Source organism: Tupaia chinensis, unplaced genomic scaffold (genome assembly GCF_000334495.1).
Source record: "Tupaia chinensis unplaced genomic scaffold, TupChi_1.0 Scaffold144215_1, whole genome shotgun sequence".
Lineage (NCBI taxonomy): Eukaryota > Metazoa > Chordata > Mammalia > Scandentia > Tupaiidae > Tupaia > Tupaia belangeri.
The window spans coordinates 207,488-225,049 of NW_006204073.1; the positions used below are offsets into that span (position 1 = coordinate 207,488).

The 17,562-nt window shown below is 49.0% G+C and overlaps 1 protein-coding gene across 1 annotated transcript; it reads right to left on the bottom strand.

Annotated features, from left to right (window-relative positions):
- Positions 1 to 1,719: 1,719 nt before the first annotated feature.
- On the bottom strand, positions 1,720 to 11,958 carry NODAL (nodal growth differentiation factor). Its single transcript, XM_006166262.1, has 3 exons — positions 11,763 to 11,958; positions 5,758 to 6,455; positions 1,720 to 1,872 (listed from the first exon to the last, which is right to left on the bottom strand). The coding sequence occupies exons 1-3, from the start codon at positions 11,956 to 11,958 to the stop codon at positions 1,720 to 1,722; spliced, it is 1,047 nt and encodes a 348-aa protein (XP_006166324.1).
- Between the last annotated feature and the right edge of the window lie 5,604 nt (positions 11,959 to 17,562).

Sequence of the window (17,562 nt, forward strand, 5' to 3'; positions counted from 1 at the left end):
TGATGAATCAAGGCCTTGAGGTTTCTCAGGCTCAGTCCTGGCTCCAGCAAACCCAACCTCTGCCTGGGCCAGCATTACTGCTTAACTCAACCAAGGCTGCATTGAATCATACCCCAAACTCACCAGAGTTCCCACAACTGGAAGAATTTTGCTAAGGCTGGAGCACAAGTGTCTTGGGCTTCTTAGAGAAGCAGGGTAGGGGTAGGTTTATGTTGGACTCACATTCCCAATAAATTGGCCTCCTGTGCCCACAGCCCCTGTTTGGGCAAAGCTCAACAAGGTCAAGCTGGTAAGAGTAGAATCACTGCCTTTGTGTTCGGTGGTAAAGCTTCCTACAAGGAAGCTTGGTTTGCTGGTGCTGCTTGGGTATTGCTCAGTGGACCCTGAAATTAAGCCCCTCTTAGACAAGGTTAAAACTAAAGGAGATATGGTTAGGAAATGGGGATATGGCAGAGACTAGACTTTGCCGGCTTTGTAAACTTCAGAAGGAGATGGGGACATGGGTTCAGAGGACATTCTACGGCTTAAAGTTCATGGCTCTTCTTAGCCTGCCAACAGTGAATAAGAATGCATTAGGACCCACCAGCTTTCATTTTTTAAAAAGAATTATTTTATTTAACTTCATTATTTATTTATTTATTCATTTGTTTATTTCCATTTTTACCAGAGAGAAAGAGAAAGATAGAGAGTGAGAAAGCAAGTCTCCAGGTCCAGAATTCGAATCGGGGTCGGTCATGTGGGAATCTAGCACCCTGAACCACCACACCACCTGCCGGCCCCACCAGCTTTCATTTTATAAGAGAAGGCTGCGCAGTGACTTACTCACCTGAAGTCAGAAAGCTTCTCAGTGGCTGGGTTGTGACCATAACCCAAGTATGCCATCTAGGTAAGGCCTTCACCCCTGCTGGACGAGAAGCCCCGGGGCCTCACTAATAGCACGCATTGAGAGACTGAGGTGAAATGTCACCAACTTCAGTAGACTCAGGGTGTGTATGCCAAAGCAGGCTGACTTGGGGATGTCTGAGAGCTCTAATGTAGTCCAATAGGGCCAGTCCTCTTGGATGAGCTCCTGTTTCCCTTCAAAGGCACCAGCTGGCCCAGGAGAACTAGACAATGGCTTCATTGTCTGTGCAATTCATTAGCAGAGACCTACTCCAGGGAGCCACAGAACAAAGCCAACAGATTGCCACTGGCCATCCAGAAAGACGGGGGCTCCCCTGGCTGGGTCTGACTGCAGCTGAGAGCTGACTGACTTTTTAAATTTAATATACTGATATTTAATTGGGGGTGGGGGCAGGTCACAGACCACTTTTGAGAATACATGAAAGTTACAGACAACCTTGTCCATTGCAAAAATAAATGTACATGGACATAGTCCCAACTTTTACATACTATTTTGGGGGATTCACAGGTTTAAAAAAAAACTGAGGTAAAGAACTCTTGCACCTGTGCTTTCACTTGCCACTGCCTTCTCTAACAAGAAGACCCAGCAAGTCCCATGCACAGACCTCCTCCCTCTTCCTAATGGCAGCCTCAGTGCTTGGCCAGAATCTAGGCCTTTCATTTACAGGCTGGGCAGCCCTCCCTCTTCAGTTCTGGTGGGCAGAGCAATCTCTGCCCTCTTTCGGACTCCTTGCTGGGTTAGATGGCTATCATGTCTCCCAGGAGCTCCCCGGCCTTCCAGAGTGCAGGCAGATCCAGCATCCCTCCAGGAGTGCGTCAGAGGCACCCACATTCTTCCACGATCATATCTTTGTGGTGATCCAGGAGGACCCTGCCATTGTCCACATACAGCATGCTCAGCGGCTTGGTCTTCACTGGAGCACAGCAAGTGGAAGGGACTCGATGGGGCTGATAGCGTTTCAGCAGACTCTGAAAGGGAGAAGAGGGTCAGTTCATAGCAGTATTATTTTTGAGTAAAGAGTAAAACAGTTGGGGGCCAGTACGTGGCATGGTGATCAAGGTGTTGGACTCCCACATGGCCAATAATGGTTCAAGCCCTGGACCTGGCAGTTTGCTTTCTTACTTTCTCCAATGTGCCCTATAGCAAATTTTTAAATAATTATAATAATAAAATAAATCTCTAAAAGAAAAGTGAATAAAATAGTTAAAGAGTTAAAAATCCATTTTTGGATATAAAAATTGAAGGAAAAAAAACAATTCTTTAAAATGTGCCAGAGGATGGATACATCTGCCTGAGAGAAAGAAAATGAGAAAGCACTTCCCCATGGGGGAATGACACATTGCATTTTCTTCTCCATTTCTCCTTCCTTTTGGGATTTTGGGCACTCATGAACATGTGCCCAGCATATTTCTCAAGCCTCCAGGTCTTGAACCACGCAGTCAGCCATCCAAGATCCGGCCACCTTAAACACCACGCCACTGGCTATACCAAGAATTATTTTTCGCAAGGGAACCAGGATGCGAATACACTTAGGCCAACTCTAATGTCTAACATGAAATTAGCTCTGTGGTTTTTGTTCTTTAAACAAAAAAAAACCTTTAAAACAAAAAGATTCTATGGGACCAGCAGGTGGTATGGTGGTTAAGGTGCTGGATACTCCCACATGGCCGACCAGGGTTCAAGTCCTGAATCTGGTGGCTTTCTCACTTCCTCTCTTTCTCACTGTCACCCTCTGTCTCTCTCTGGTCAAACTAAAAAATAAGTGAATGAATAAATAAAGTAAAATAAATAATTATTAAAAAAAAAGATTCTAAAAGTTGGCTCAGCCTCTGTGGCGTGGTCAGTAGCCTACTGAACTGCAGTGCTGAAAGCCACGCGGCTGCCTGCAGCTGTGAATCCCAGCCTGGTGGACCTGAAACATGCCAGGTATACACGTGTGCCCAAGATTCAGACAAGCTGGAGGGCTGAGGGAAGGGAATCGTAGTGTGACAAGATCCTGTCGGGTGCTTCACTTTCTCTCTTACATGTGCACACTATCACAATAAAAGCAGACTTACAAAAAAGATTCTAAAAGTTACATGTGCCTGGGAAGAAAATAGTTCATTTTCATGTTCTGTTGTTCAAGGCTACCCTACAGAGCCTGACTCTGTGTAGGCTCTGAGGATGTAATAGTCATCTCAATATCCCTCAGACCTTGCACAGGATCTGACACACTAATATGCTCAAGTGACTGTGAGTGAATGAACACATTAATAGCAAAGCTGTGGGGCCAGCAGGTGGTGCTGTAGTTAAGGCACTGGACTCCCACGTGGCTGACTGTGGTTCAAGTCCTATACCTGCCGGCTTGCCTTCTCACTTTCCCTCTCTCTTTCTCTGGTGAGCACACGGGTCCTATCACAAAGTAAAACATAATGATAAAATAAATAAAATTAAATAAGTCCTTAAAAAGAATTAGCAAAGCTGGAGTCCTGTACCCTTATCCAACAGTACCTCCCCAGCTCACCACCTCCCTTTTTCCCAGGCCTTGGCAACACACCTGGATGTATGCGTGGTTGGTTGGATGAAACTCCTCTCCCACGGGGTTAGGACACTCGCCTTCGCAGCGATAGGCATTATACTGCTTGGGATAGATGATCCAGGAACCCCATCCTATCAGGTTGAAGTCCACCTGGAACTTAACCTTCCGACACAGTTGGCTTCTGTCTGGCAATTGATGTCGGCGGTGCCTCCTGCCCCTCTCCCGGGAGAGCTGCCCCTCCTGGGCCCGCCAGGAGCTCTCAGCTTCCCACAGCAGGGTAGAGCCGCCTAGGCGCCTCAAACCTTTCATTTTTGTCAAATATCAACTTTGAACAGTATTTATTATACTGAGAGTCTAAAAATGATCCTATAAAGGGTTTTCTGTGTTTTTGTTCTGATACAGACAATGGGGTGTACATGAGGTAACACTGGTGATGAGCCTTATTACAGATATGCTCTTGAATGTGACAGCATATGAACACCCAATACAAACACGACTCAAGCTCCACTTAACCAAAGGAAGTTGGGCAGTAACTAGGGGCTAAAACAACACACCTGTATTCAATCATCAATGACATTCTCCACAGGGTCATTCAGCAGGTTAAGCCACAGTGGAAGTTTTTTCAATGTTAAAATTAGGAGGCTTCGGGGCCAGCAGACGGCATAGTGGCTAAGGTGTTGGACTCCCACATGGCCAATAATGGTTCAAGCCCTGGACCTGGCAGTTTGCTTTCTTACTTTCTCCAATGTGCCTTATAGCAAATTTTTAAATAATTATAATAATAAAATAAATCTCTAAAAGAAAAGTGAATAAAATAGTTAAAGAGTTAAAAATCCATTTTTGGATATAAAAATTGAAGGAAAAAAAACAATTCTTTAAAATGTGCCAGAGGATGGATACATTAAAATAAATCTCTAAAAGAAAAGTGAATAAAATAGTTAAAGAGTTAAAAATCCATTTTTGGATATAAAAATTGAAGGAAAAAAAACAATTCTTTAAAATGTGCCAGAGGATGGATACATCTGCCTGAGAGAAAGAAAATGAGAAAGCACTTCCCCATGGGGGAATGACACATTGCATTTTCTTCTCCATTTCTCCTTCCTTTTGGGATTTTGGGCACTCATGAACATGTGCCCAGCATATTTCTCAAGCCTCCAGGTCTTGAACCACGCAGTCAGCCATCCAAGATCCGGCCACCTTAAACACCACGCCACTGGCTATACCAAGAATTATTTTTCGCAAGGGAACCAGGATGCGAATACACTTAGGCCAACTCTAATGTCTAACATGAAATTAGCTCTGTGGTTTTTGTTCTTTTAAAAAAAAAATCTTTAAAACAAAAAGATTCTATGGGACCAGCAGGTGGTATGGTGGTTAAGGTGCTGGATACTCCCACATGGCCGACCAGGGTTCAAGTCCTGAATCTGGTGGCTTTCTCACTTCCTCTCTTTCTCACTGTCACCCTCTGTCTCTCTCTGGTCAAACTAAAAAATAAGTGAATGAATAAATAAAGTAAAATAAATAATTATAAAAAAAAATGGTCAAATTAAAAAATGAATGAATGAATAAATAAAGTAAAATAAATAATTATAAAAAAAAAAAAAAGATTCTAAAAGTTGGCTCAGCCTCTGTGGCGTGGTCAGTAGCCTACTGAACTGCAGTGCTGAAAGCCACGCGGCTGCCTGCAGCTGTGAATCCCAGCCTGGTGGACCTGAAACATGCCAGGTATACACGTGTGCCCAAGATTCAGACAAGCTGGAGGGCTGAGGGAAGGGAATCGTAGTGTGACAAGATCCTGTCGGGTGCTTCACTTTCTCTCTTACATGTGCACACTATCACAATAAAAGCAGACTTACAAAAAAGATTCTAAAAGTTACATGTGCCTGGGAAGAAAATAGTTCATTTTCATGTTCTGTTGTTCAAGGCTACCCTACAGAGCCTGACTCTGTGTAGGCTCTGAGGATGTAATAGTCATCTCAATATCCCTCAGACCTTGCACAGGATCTGACACACTAATATGCTCAAGTGACTGTGAGTGAATGAACACATTAATAGCAAAGCTGTGGGGCCAGCAGGTGGTGCTGTAGTTAAGGCACTGGACTCCCACGTGGCTGACTGTGGTTCAAGTCCTATACCTGCCGGCTTGCCTTCTCACTTTCCCTCTCTCTTTCTCTGGTGAGCACACGGGTCCTATCACAAAGTAAAACATAATGATAAAATAAATAAAATTAAATAAGTCCTTAAAAAGAATTAGCAAAGCTGGAGTCCTGTACCCTTATCCAACAGTACCTCCCCAGCTCACCACCTCCCTTTTTCCCAGGCCTTGGCAACACACCTGGATGTATGCGTGGTTGGTTGGATGAAACTCCTCTCCCACGGGGTTAGGACACTCGCCTTCGCAGCGATAGGCATTATACTGCTTGGGATAGATGATCCAGGAACCCCATCCTATCAGGTTGAAGTCCACCTGGAACTTAACCTTCCGACACAGTTGGCTTCTGTCTGGCAATTGATGTCGGCGGTGCCTCCTGCCCCTCTCCCGGGAGAGCTGCCCCTCCTGGGCCCGCCAGGAGCTCTCAGCTTCCCACAGCAGGGTAGAGCCGCCTAGCCGCCTCTGCTCCTGTGAGAGGTTGGAATAGAGCATGAGGAACACGTCGGAGACCAATGGGGCGCCAGGCCGCTGCCAGCACACTCCAGCCACACTGGGTGTCTGCTCCTCTAGTGCACTGGGGTGCTTAAGCCACTTTGAGAGTGGCCTGGTCACTTCTAAAACCATGCTGCCAGAGGAAAAGGTGACCTGGGACAGAGTGACAGTGAACCGGTCCATCCGAAGACGCTCTAGGCAGTAGGCTGGGTCCTGCTCCAAGTCTGGCTTTGGCTGGTGAAAAATCTCGATGGCAAGCGGGCCCTCAGCAGGGAGATCCACAGGGCTGGACAGCTGTAGTCGGAGCTCAGCCCACGCCAGGTCCTCTTCTTGGCTCAGGAAGGAGAAGTCAAAAGCAAAAGTCCAGTTGTGCCCATCTACTGCCACATCTGGGTGGGAGAAGACCAGCGTGAGTAGGGGTCTCCTCCAGGCACAGTCTATCAGCTATCACAGCTCACAGTGGAGCCCTTATTGTATATGCATCATCTCTTCTTAAAAATTATTTAATTTTATTTATTCATTCATTTTATTTTTTAATTTGACCAGAAAGACATACACACACAGAAAGAGAGAGAGAGAGAAGGAAAGTGAGAAAGCAAGCCACCAGGTCTGAGACTCGAACCATGGTCGACCATGTGGGAGTTCAGTGCCCTTATCCACCACACTACCTGCCAGCCCCAATATATTCATCACCTCTTAATCCTCACCCCAGTCCTACGTGTGGGGAATACTGTTGAGTCCATCTTAGAGATGACAGACTGAGGCTCAGAGAGGTGAGTGTCATGCCTAAGGTGTCATTCGTAGAATGTGGCAGAGCTGGGAGTAAACGTGGATTTGCTAGACTGCAAATCCCAAACTCCAAATTCTGCTGATCCCACCCCTACCCCAAAATCACCTCTGCGGCCAGAGAACAACTGGTAAAAATGAGATGAGTTCGGGCCAGCAGGTACTTTAGTAGGAAAGGCCTGGACTCCCAAATGTACGACCGCAATTTGAGTCCTGAGCCCATGGCTTCAAAATCATACTGGGCAAGAGGAGACTGGAGAAGAGATTGTGGCATGGCCATCTCCCCCAGCGGGTGAGTCCTCACTTTCCCTCTCTGTCTCTCCTTGGGGAGCACATGCATCCTATGGTAAAAACTTAAAAAAAAAAAAAAAGTTATTTTAAACCCTCCCTTCTCTCCCCTCACACATGCAGTCTAAGGGCAGACCCTGAGCTTCTAACCTAAGTCAAGGCTTCCCCTCATCCTGTGACCCTGGAGCAAGCCACCTCCTCAGGCTCTGCCTTCTCACTGGAAAAGGTGGCATGTTTCACAGACACACTGAGCTGGAAGTGAGTACCACCGAACGCTCAGAGCTTCAGGGAGACAAAGGCAACAGAAGCCAGACTGGCCTCCCGCTCCCCCACTGCTCCCTAAAGAGGAAGAAACTGCTGTTTTCAGCAGCCTTACAGGTAGGTTTCTAAAGGCATTTCAGGAATGACTGCATGGGCCTCACAGTTTTCCAGCCAGTAGTCTTTCCAATCTACCCACCTGTAGGACTTACCCTTCCTGCCACCTGGGGTAGACGTGTAGCAGTCATACACACCAAGACGGCCACACCGGAACTACATGGGCATGAGAGGGAGTATATTCCATTTACTTTAGTCATGGGCTGATTTTGTCTGATGTCTGGGAACAGCACACTCGTGGATTTTCAGGTCTCCTAAGAGTGATCGTGGCCAGCCATGGTGACACAGGCAGGCAGTAGGGCACCGCTGTGTGAGACGGGCAACATGTGAAGCCTGTGTTTGGATCCTGGAGTGGCCTGAGTAGCAGCAAGTAGAGCACACCTGTAATCCTAGCTAACTGGGAGGCTGGCGTGCCTTTGGTCCTTGCTGAACTGTAGGGCACGGGGAAGATCATAGTGTAGCAAGCCTGTGTGTGTGTGGGTGGGGAGTCCCTGTCCATTTGTCCATCTGTCTCATACAAGAACAGTTTTTTAAAAGTGATCTTTTAACTTTTTTCAAACCTATGGGGTTGTTAAAAAAGTCATGATGCATTTTTGCACTGAAAAACAGAAAAAATACATCATGACTTTTCCAACAACCCCATAGTTTCCTCTTCTTTACAATAGACATAATAATACACTACTGATCTCTATTATCACAAGGACCCAGGGAAATAAAGAGGTTCAAAATAAGCCTGGATTATTCATTAGAAACAATCAGGGGCGGGACCAGCAGTTGGCGTAATGGCTATGTCACTGGACTTCCACGTAGTCGACCGCAGTTCAAGTCTCAGACCTGGTGGCTTAAACTCACGCTGGCCATGTGTGCGTTCGTGCCCAAGATCCCGAGAGGAGAATGGAAGAGAAGGGATTGTGGCGTGGCCATCCCCCTCTAGGGGGTGATTTCTCGCTTTCTGTCTCTCTCTTTCTGGCGAGTGCACATGCCCTATAGCAAAAACCTCTCAAAAAAAAAAAAAAAAGAAAGAAAGAAAGAAGCAATCAGGGGCCAGATGGTAGTACAGCTGTAACACAACTGCATCCACATGGGAAGGTCCCAGGCACATCCCAGGGCCTCTCGCACACACTAGGTACACGTGCTCAGGATCCAGGCTGGCTGAAGCAGGGGGTGGATGGCATCATGAGGACCCTGTTGGTGATGTCTGCTATCTCTCTCATGTAAGGGAAAAAGACTTAAAAGGGGGGGGGGTCAGAATCTGTAGCCCTTTGGTGCATAAATCCAGGAGTTAGGGCATGTAACAAGACGTATTATCTCAGATTAATTTTTTTTCTCCCTTCGGTCGGACAGTGAATTTCTTTGGGAAATCCAACCTGTATTACAGTGGCAATTCCCAGCCTTGGCCTCCCGGCATCTGCTCTCAACTGTCATCTCCAGCTGCTCCTTTTCACTCAATTTCCACTTTCCTCCTCGTTAGCACCTGCAGGAGGCAATAACCGGCCCCTGGCTAGCAGCTCCCCAGAGGTATAGGAGAGGCTGACATTACCCTTAACCACACTACCTTGGCCATCTGGGGCAGCAAATCTGACTACCTATACCAGGGGGTCTGAGGACAGGGAGTTTGAAGATATTTTTTTCAGTCCAGCCATGGTGAGATACGCGATAGGGTGCCTGTGCATGAGGCTGAAGCCACCCAGGGGCCCGGGGTTCAGTACCTGGGCCAACCTGAACATGCCAGGGAGGCAGCAAGCACCTACAATCCTAGCTAACTAGGAGGCTGGGGCAGAGGAGTGCAATGGCTAGACCCTGTCAGAAAGACCTTTCCCTCCTCCCTCCCTCCTCTAAATATGTGCATGAGTGTGTCTGTACATCCTCTCAAAAATGTATCTCAAGTGTCTGCAAATGGCCTTTTAAAAGAAGAGCAGAGAGGCCCCAAAGTCTCTCCATGATGGGTACACTCTTCCACTTAGTGTTTGCCATTGGTCAGTTCACTCTCCTAGCCATGCCCCCTCAGGGTGTTGTGATGGTCTGAGATAACACATGTAAGGTGCTTTGCCCAGCACAACCAAGTCAGTACACTTCGGCTGTCATTAACAGACTCATTACTGCCCAGATCCACAAATTAGCAATGAGGGAGCTGGCCATGGAGAGGGACAGAAGAGGCCACACTTTGGGTCCCCAGCCTGGGCTATGCCAGCCATGCACAGAAGTGCTCAGAATCCAGTGGGCTGGAGGAGGAGGATGGCTGTGTAGTCAGACTTTGTGGAAGGTGCTTCTCTCTCATGCTTGTCAATCAAGAAAAAAATTTTACAAATGATAAGGGTCATTACCATTAACTGCTTCCTAAGGTTCAGTAATTTACAAGCATTGTCTCCCTAAACCCTCCCACTGTTATCACCACTTTGCAGATGAGGACCCCCAAAGGTCCCAGGTGGAGAAGGTTAAACAGAGACAGATGCAAACCCCACCTGCCACTGTGACACTGGCTAATGCTACCATGGTGCAGTTAGGAATGAACCCCAGCGGGAAAGGAGCGAGTTTAGGATAGCCCTTCTCCCCTGTCTCTCCAGGCAGGCTCTTCTTGCTTCTCTTAGAAAATAAAGCCAATTCACACCAGCGTGAATGTAATTCAATGTCCCTGTACACTTAAGACTTGTTCAATGTTAGTTTTTTCTTTTTTTAAAAAAAAACTATTATTTTATTTAACTTTATTAGTACTATTTTCCAGTTTGATCAGAGAGAGACAGAGAGAGGGAAAGTGAGAAAGCAAGCCACCAGGTCCAGGACTTGAACCGCGGTGGGCCATGTGGGAGTCCAGCGCCTTTATCACCATGCACCTGGCAGCCCCAATGTCAGCTTTGTTATGTATATTTACATACACACCTACAGGCAGAGGCAGAAAGAAAGCATTCTTCCCATTCACAAAAGGGAAAGGAGACAAATCAAGTGATGTGGCAGGGACATTCAGGAAATGGAGGAGCTAGGGTTCAAAGACCTGAACCCGGTTTTCCAGACTCCCAATCTGTGGAATCACTGCACAAACCTTCTGGAACTTTCCAGAAAGAAGTGAACTGAAAAAGTGAGCCCGCTCCCCTTCGCTCTGTCCCACTCCCAGGCCGCTTTCTGGCAAAGGAGCCCAGCACTCCGGCAAATAACACATTGCCCAGCTCTCCAGGGTGTCCCAGTCTGGCTGGTCCCCAGTGACCCTTCCGGAGAGGGTCATCGGAGAGGGTCATCGTCCATCTGATCTCAGACTGGGGAGCTCCGGGGCAAGGAGCCCCGCCCCCAGGCCGTGAGGGGTTAGGCGGGCGGCCTGTCGGATCAGATAATCGGATGTGGATTGGGCCCCAGGCCAGGGGGAGGACCGTCTGGCTCCCGCGGGCGAAGAGAGGTGCGGGGCGGCTGAGGCCGCTCAGCCCGCGCTATGTTGATTGCGCTGGGGAAGGGAGTCCCGAGTCCGGGCTCCCACTCTGCACCCATCCGCCCGCCGCGCTCAGTGCCCAGAACGCGCCTCTGTGTCCCCGAGAGCGATTCGCTCTGGTCACTGCGGTCCCTGACACTCTCGCCCTCCTCCAAATACAGGCCCGAAACTCGGAGCCACTCGGGACACCTGACGCTTCCCCAGCCTGGGCTCAAGTATGCAAGGCTGTTTCAATACTCGGATTTCAGGGAATCCCACCCTTAACCTTGTGTCTGTGGGTTCTGACACCTGATATTACCTGTTGCCACCTGAGACACTCCCAGTGCCAGATCCCGGGACCCATTCACCCTCACTTGGAAGAAGAAAACTGGGGCAGAACAAGATACTTTGAGCAAACATAACGACCGCCTGTGCTGAGTGTTTTATATGTGCGTTGTCACCTTACCCTCTCCACAGTCTCATAAGAAGGCGGTACATATTATCCCTATTTTACAGATGTGCAAACGGAGTCGCCCAAGAGGCGCAGTCAGGTTACCCCACAGGACTGCTCTTGACCCACTCAGAACTAAGACCCTGGTCGGGATTCAAACCTGAACGCTGCAATCTCCTTCCCACTCGGCCACAGATACTCCCAACCACCAACCCTGTGCCCCAAACCTGCACACTCAGAAACACCTGCAGAACCAGACCCTGGACGCGAACCTCCGAGCCCTGGGATCGATACATTTTGGGCGGCGGCGTCCCCAGCACCAAGCCCAGAGCACTTCCGGAATCCAGAGGCGAGACACTGCCCGAGAAGCCCAGGGGTGCTCTGCGGGGCGGGGCAGCCTACCTTGTGCCTGCAGGCTGCGGACGATGTCCGCCCGGGGCAGTGGGTCGCTGTAGAGGCTCAGCATGTACGCCAGTGGGGACGGCGACGAGGGCTGCCCTCGCGCTCCTAGGGGTACAGTGGCCACCGTCGCGGCGCCCGCCTGGAGCAGGGCCCACCAGGCGTGCAGGAGGAGTAGCGGCGGGCGGTAGGTGCACATGGCAGGCAGGCCGGGCTGAAGGCAGCGCCTCCGCGCCTTATATCCTGGGCTCCGCAACTGCCCCGCCTCCGCCCATCCTCCCTCCGGGAAGCTTTAGGATCATATGACCCCACCCAGAGGGACCCCTGCTGAGGAGCGGCGGAGACTTGAGCCCGGCGGAGAAGGGGTCCGCAAAGCTGGAGGAGGCCTTAGATCAGGGACCAGACTGGAGGTCCACTGATTGGGTCTGGGCACTGCTCCTTTGCTGAGACTGCAGACTGTCCCCGCGAACTCCCAGGCATAATTGTGGCTTCCTTTCTCTGCCTTACCTGGAAGCCCTACCCCTTCCTCTCCCAGGGGCTCCAAATAGATGTCTGGTTCATGAAGAAGCAGGTAGGGAATGAGTGGACCTGGGGGCTCTCAGGCCGGCTGTGGCCCCACACAGGTCTGGGAGGCTTTGGCCTAGGTCGGCAGGGCACAGCCTTCTTAGGCGCGTCCTCTGGGAGCACCCTGGCCTCATCTAGCCGGGCAAGTGTGGAGAGCTACCTTCCAGGTACAGGGGTACTGGGGGTGGCAGGAACAAAGGAACACTCCAGGTGAAGGTCCGTGGGGCAATTCCAGCTTCAAATCCTGAAGTGCTCTCCTGGGGAAGCCTTCTCCATCTGAAAAGGGAGTGTTCAGCTAAGCCGCAGCCCAGGGCATAGCGATCAGGGCAACCCGGACAGCAAGCTCTTCCCTGGCAGGCACATCTCACCTCAGTGATTGCAGGAAAAAAGGTGCTGCCCTTGCTGCCCGCATGCTGCAACCCCTGCTGCTGGCGGGGTCACTGGCGACCTGGATGGCAACCCCTGCTGCTAGCGGGGCCACCGGCGACCTGGATGGCAGCTCACACCACCAGCTTCCGTGACTCCAGGCTTTGCCTCCCTTCCAGGTGTAGAATCAGGTCTGGGCTGGAATTGCCTTTAAAGAAATGTAAATCCCTGTTCTGGTGTCAGGCCCCTTCTGTTCTGGGCTACTTTGGAGGGCTTTCTCCTCCTGAAGGCTGAACCCCGCCCCCTCCTAGCCTTGGCGAGGGCTTTAGCAGCTCGCAAGGGTTTACTGAACACTTACTTTGTTCCAGGCACGGTGCTAAGTGCTTTACACACGTGACTTCTTTCACGGGCCGTCTCCAGCTCCTAAGAACCCCTGGCTTAGACCTAAGCAGGTGTTAGAAAGTAAAAGGAGGCCCAGCTGGAAGGAGCCTCACCTCAAATCAGGAGACCCAGGCATGGACAGTCCGCATGCCCAGCCACCTGTTAGTTTCTTAAAGCTGGACCTGCCTGGTTTGCCTGCTCTCTGCAGCACAGGTCGTATTTGCTAGGTAAGTGAATCAGTGAAGGGACTGTGTCTGGACTTGTCCGAGGGTAAGCGGTACCTAGGGTGTTAAACCATTCATTCCTGGGTCCCAGTCCAGGCCTTCAGAATTAACATTTGGACAGAGGGGCTTGGTAATCTACATATTTAACAAACACCACAATGATTCATTGTTAAAAGCACACATCCTTTTTTTTAAAGAATTATTTTATGTGATGTATTATTGCTATTTAATTTGACCAGAGAGAGAGCAAGCGGCAGGTCTGGGACTCAAACTGCAGTTGGCCATGTGGGAGTCCTGTGCCTTCACCACCACACCGCCTGCCAGCCCCCTCACAACGATTCTGACGAAGGACTCTGGGAACCTGTGGAGACTAGGATTCTGGTAGTTGCAGTGTGTACTCCACCTCTCATTTAGTTTCCTCACTTGTCCAGCATGGCTGCAGATACCTCTCCCCATGCTGAGTAAACGAAACGAATGTCAAAATACTTCGTAAACTCTGGGACCAGCAGATGGCATAAAGGTTGTGTCTCTGGACTCCCAACTGCGGTTCGAATCCCAGACCTAGCAGTTTACAACTCACACCAAATGAGTATGCCTGTGTGCCCTAAATCCGAAGAGGAGAATAGAGGAGAAGGGGTTGTGGTGTGGCCATCCGCCTACTCTGGGAGGTGACTTTTCACTTTCTGTCTCTCTGTTTCTCTGTCTCTGTCTCTCCAGCAAACACATTGATCCTCTAGTAAAAATCTCTCTAAAAAATACTTCATAAACTCTAACATATGATAAAAATCATAAAGGGTAATAGATGCAGGTATTATGATGGGTTGCTCTGTGGTTGTCATCAGTCTTCGTCAGCCTGGGAGCTCACCAGCTGAGAGTTGTCAGCCCCAGCTCCCTGAATCAGACCCTTCCCCAGAGGAAGAAGGCACCACACCCAAGTTATTCATACATAAATAAAACAATGATAGGGACTAGTAGATCTCTGGGCTCCCATGTAGTCAACTGTGTTTCAAGTCTTGGGTCCAGCAGCTTGGAATTCATGCTGGGCACATGTGCATACGTGCCCCAAATCCAGAGAGGACAATGAAGGAGAAAGGATTGAGGCATGGCCATCCCCCTGGGGGTTGATTTCTTACTCTCTGTCTCTCTTTCTCTCTCTGTCTCTCCGGTGAGTGCATGCATCCTAATAGCAAAAATCTCTCTAAAAAATTTATTAAAAAATAAAATAAAACTGTGCTAAGTTGTGGTTAGTGCCTGGGAATCCTTGACCAGGACACAGCACCAAGAAGGCACCAGAGGGAAGGTATAGACAGCTAGAAGGAGGTGCAGGGGTCAGCCTCAGTAGAGTCAATGCCAGGCATCCCAAGTCACTACGTGTCCTAGGTGGTCTCTGTATCAACAGCAATGTTCAGCAAGAACGGAGCAGCCTTATCCACCAGGGCTAGGGAAGGAATAAAAAAGATGACATTTGGCATCAGTAGGTGGTGTGGTGGTTAAAGCATGGGATCCCGCATGGTGAATTCTGCATTTCGAGTTCTGGATCCAGTGGCTTGAATAACATGCCAGACATATGTGTGTGCATGCACACACACATGTGCCCAAAATCCCAAGAAGAGAATAGGGGAGATGGGATTGCACGTGTCCATTCCCTCTCTTTCTGTCTCTCTGGTGAGCACACAGATCCTATGGCAAAAAAAATCTTAGAAAAAAAAAGAGAACATATTGATTTTTCATACTGGACCACAAGCTTCTTGAAATTGAGGCTAGGTGGCGTGGTAGTTAAAATGCTGGACTCCTACATGGTCACCTGCAGTTCAAGTCCTGGACCTGGTGGCTTGCTTTCTCACTTTCCCTCTCTCTATATATCTGTTTCTCTCTGGTGAGTGCATGTGCCCTGCAGCAAATTAAAAATAATACTAATAATGCTAAAATTAAATACATCTTTTAAAAAATGAAGGCTAGAGCTTTATACACCCTTGGCCCTTGCACTATGTGGCACACGGCTGGTGTTCAGTAACTGTTTAGGTGAAAATAAATAGCAATATCTAACATTTATTGTGCATCGAATGCATCAGGCATCCTGCTAACCATGGCACTGATTGTCATTTTCCCCACGGTGGAGACGAGACTACAGAAGCTCAGGGAACGAGATGACTCACTCTCTGGAGGCTCCAAATGAATGAGCAGAAACAGCCACCATGTCAGATGACAGGTGTGCTTGTCATGTGAACCCATGCTTTCCGCCCCTTTCGCTTCCCTATAGGAGGCGTGAATCTGCCTTGTACTGAGATTTATATTTGTGTGTGTGTGTCAGAGAGTGTGTGCACTCACCAGAGGGAGAGCGAGAAGGAGAAAGCATGCCCCGATGGGGCATGGTCGCATCTCAATCCCTTCTCTTCTACCCTCTGTCCTGTCAGGACCCTGAGCACGCACGCATATGTGCCTGCCATGTTCCTCAAGCGCTGGGGCTGGGACTTGAAACACATGGCTGGACCCAGCTTCTCAACCACCAGGCCACAGGCTGGCCCCTAAGACGTTTTTAGAAAACTCGCAGAGCCTTGCCTTTCCCATTCTGGCAGCTGCAGACAGCTCATTTCTGATGTGTATTGGCCCCGAACCCTGTGGGGACCTGGAATTTCTCTGACCAGCAAGTGTCTGTCCATCTCTGAACTCTGTTTTTGGCATCCTGGAAGAACTCAAATCTCTATCACCCCTTCAGAATAGAGGCTAACAGTTCCCTTCTCACTTTCTGTGGACATTAGTTAGTCTGGGATCTGTTTCCTGCAAGAAAGACCAGAAGTGCCGTTTTCCCAGGAGGGAATGACACCCTTTCGTTTCCCCTGCCCCAGACAGACTGACCGGCAGATTACCTGACCTGGGAGATAACCTCTGAGGGCTATCCCAGCTGGCTGGAGGGTGGGGACAAAGTCCCTTGAAGTTCTCCAATGCTGTTCAGGACCCTCCCTCCCCAAGAATGGCAGTGTGTGTAGAAGTTAAGGGCTCCGACTCTGAGGTCAGGCCTCCAGGAGGCAGAATCTGGAGCCTTCTCCATTGCATCCTACCTGGGCATCTTGGACCATCTCAAGGCTGCTGCTTGCTCAGCTGTTCAACAGAGACGAGTAACATCTGCTTGACAGGAAGGTTGTCAGTAGTAACCAGGTGTAAAGGGCATAGCATATGGTTGGTCACTTACTCGTTCCTGGAACAAGCCTGCTTGTCTGGTGAGTCTACAGCACTTAACTCAGAGAGTCTCAGGGAGTCAAGATGTCTTTAAGGAGCATTTCCTGTAGCCAGTGTGATGCTGGCTGCCCTCACATACATGTTAGCCTATGTAAGTCCATGTCATTCTATTTACCCCTTATTGAAGCTCTGCAGTATAAGGCACTTCAAAGATGAGAAACTGAGCTATAGAGGAGTTACATGACGCAGGCTTTGAGACGGTAGAAGTCATGTGCTTTATTGTATCTGCCCAGCACCTAGTATAGCTCCAGCACACAGATACTCAGTTTTACCAAGTGATTCAATGAATTCCCCACTCCTGAAGCAAGGTCCAAAAAACCTTTGACTTTCATCTGCTCTTTTCTCCTGCTGTTTCCACTTTATCTCCCTGGCAAACTCCTACTCATCTATCAAGACCCAATTTAAAAGTCCCTTCCTTCACAATTCTGTTGGTACCTCCCAACATACAACACTTTAGTTGAGTCTTCTTTTTTTTTTTAGAGAGAGATTTTTGCTATGGGGCACATGGGCACACTGGAGAGACAGAAAGCGAGAACCACCCCCCCCGGGGGGGGATGACCACAGTTCAATCCCTTCTCCATTTTCCTCTTGGGATTTTGGGCATGCACACACATGTACCTGGCATGAGTTTTAAGCTTCAAGTCTGGACTCAAACTACATGGGCTGACTACATGGGAGTATAGCGATGTAACCATTAGGACATCTGCTGGTCTTCTTTCTTCTTCTTCTGAATTGCCATGGGATGTGCGTGCTCACCAGAGAGTGACAGAGAGGAAGAGAAAGCACCCACTGGAGCAAGGTCACGCTGCAATCCCATCTCCTTTTCTCCATCCCGTTGGGATGAACACACATGCACACACACACCTGGTATATTTTCTTTCTTTTTTCTTTTTTAATTTGACCACAGTGGGACAGAGTAGGGGCAGGGGAGTGAGAGAGCAAACCACCAGGTCTGGGACTCAAACCACCGTCGGCCATGTGGGAGTCCAGTGACCTTAACCACCACGCTATCTGCCGGCCCCCATCTGGTA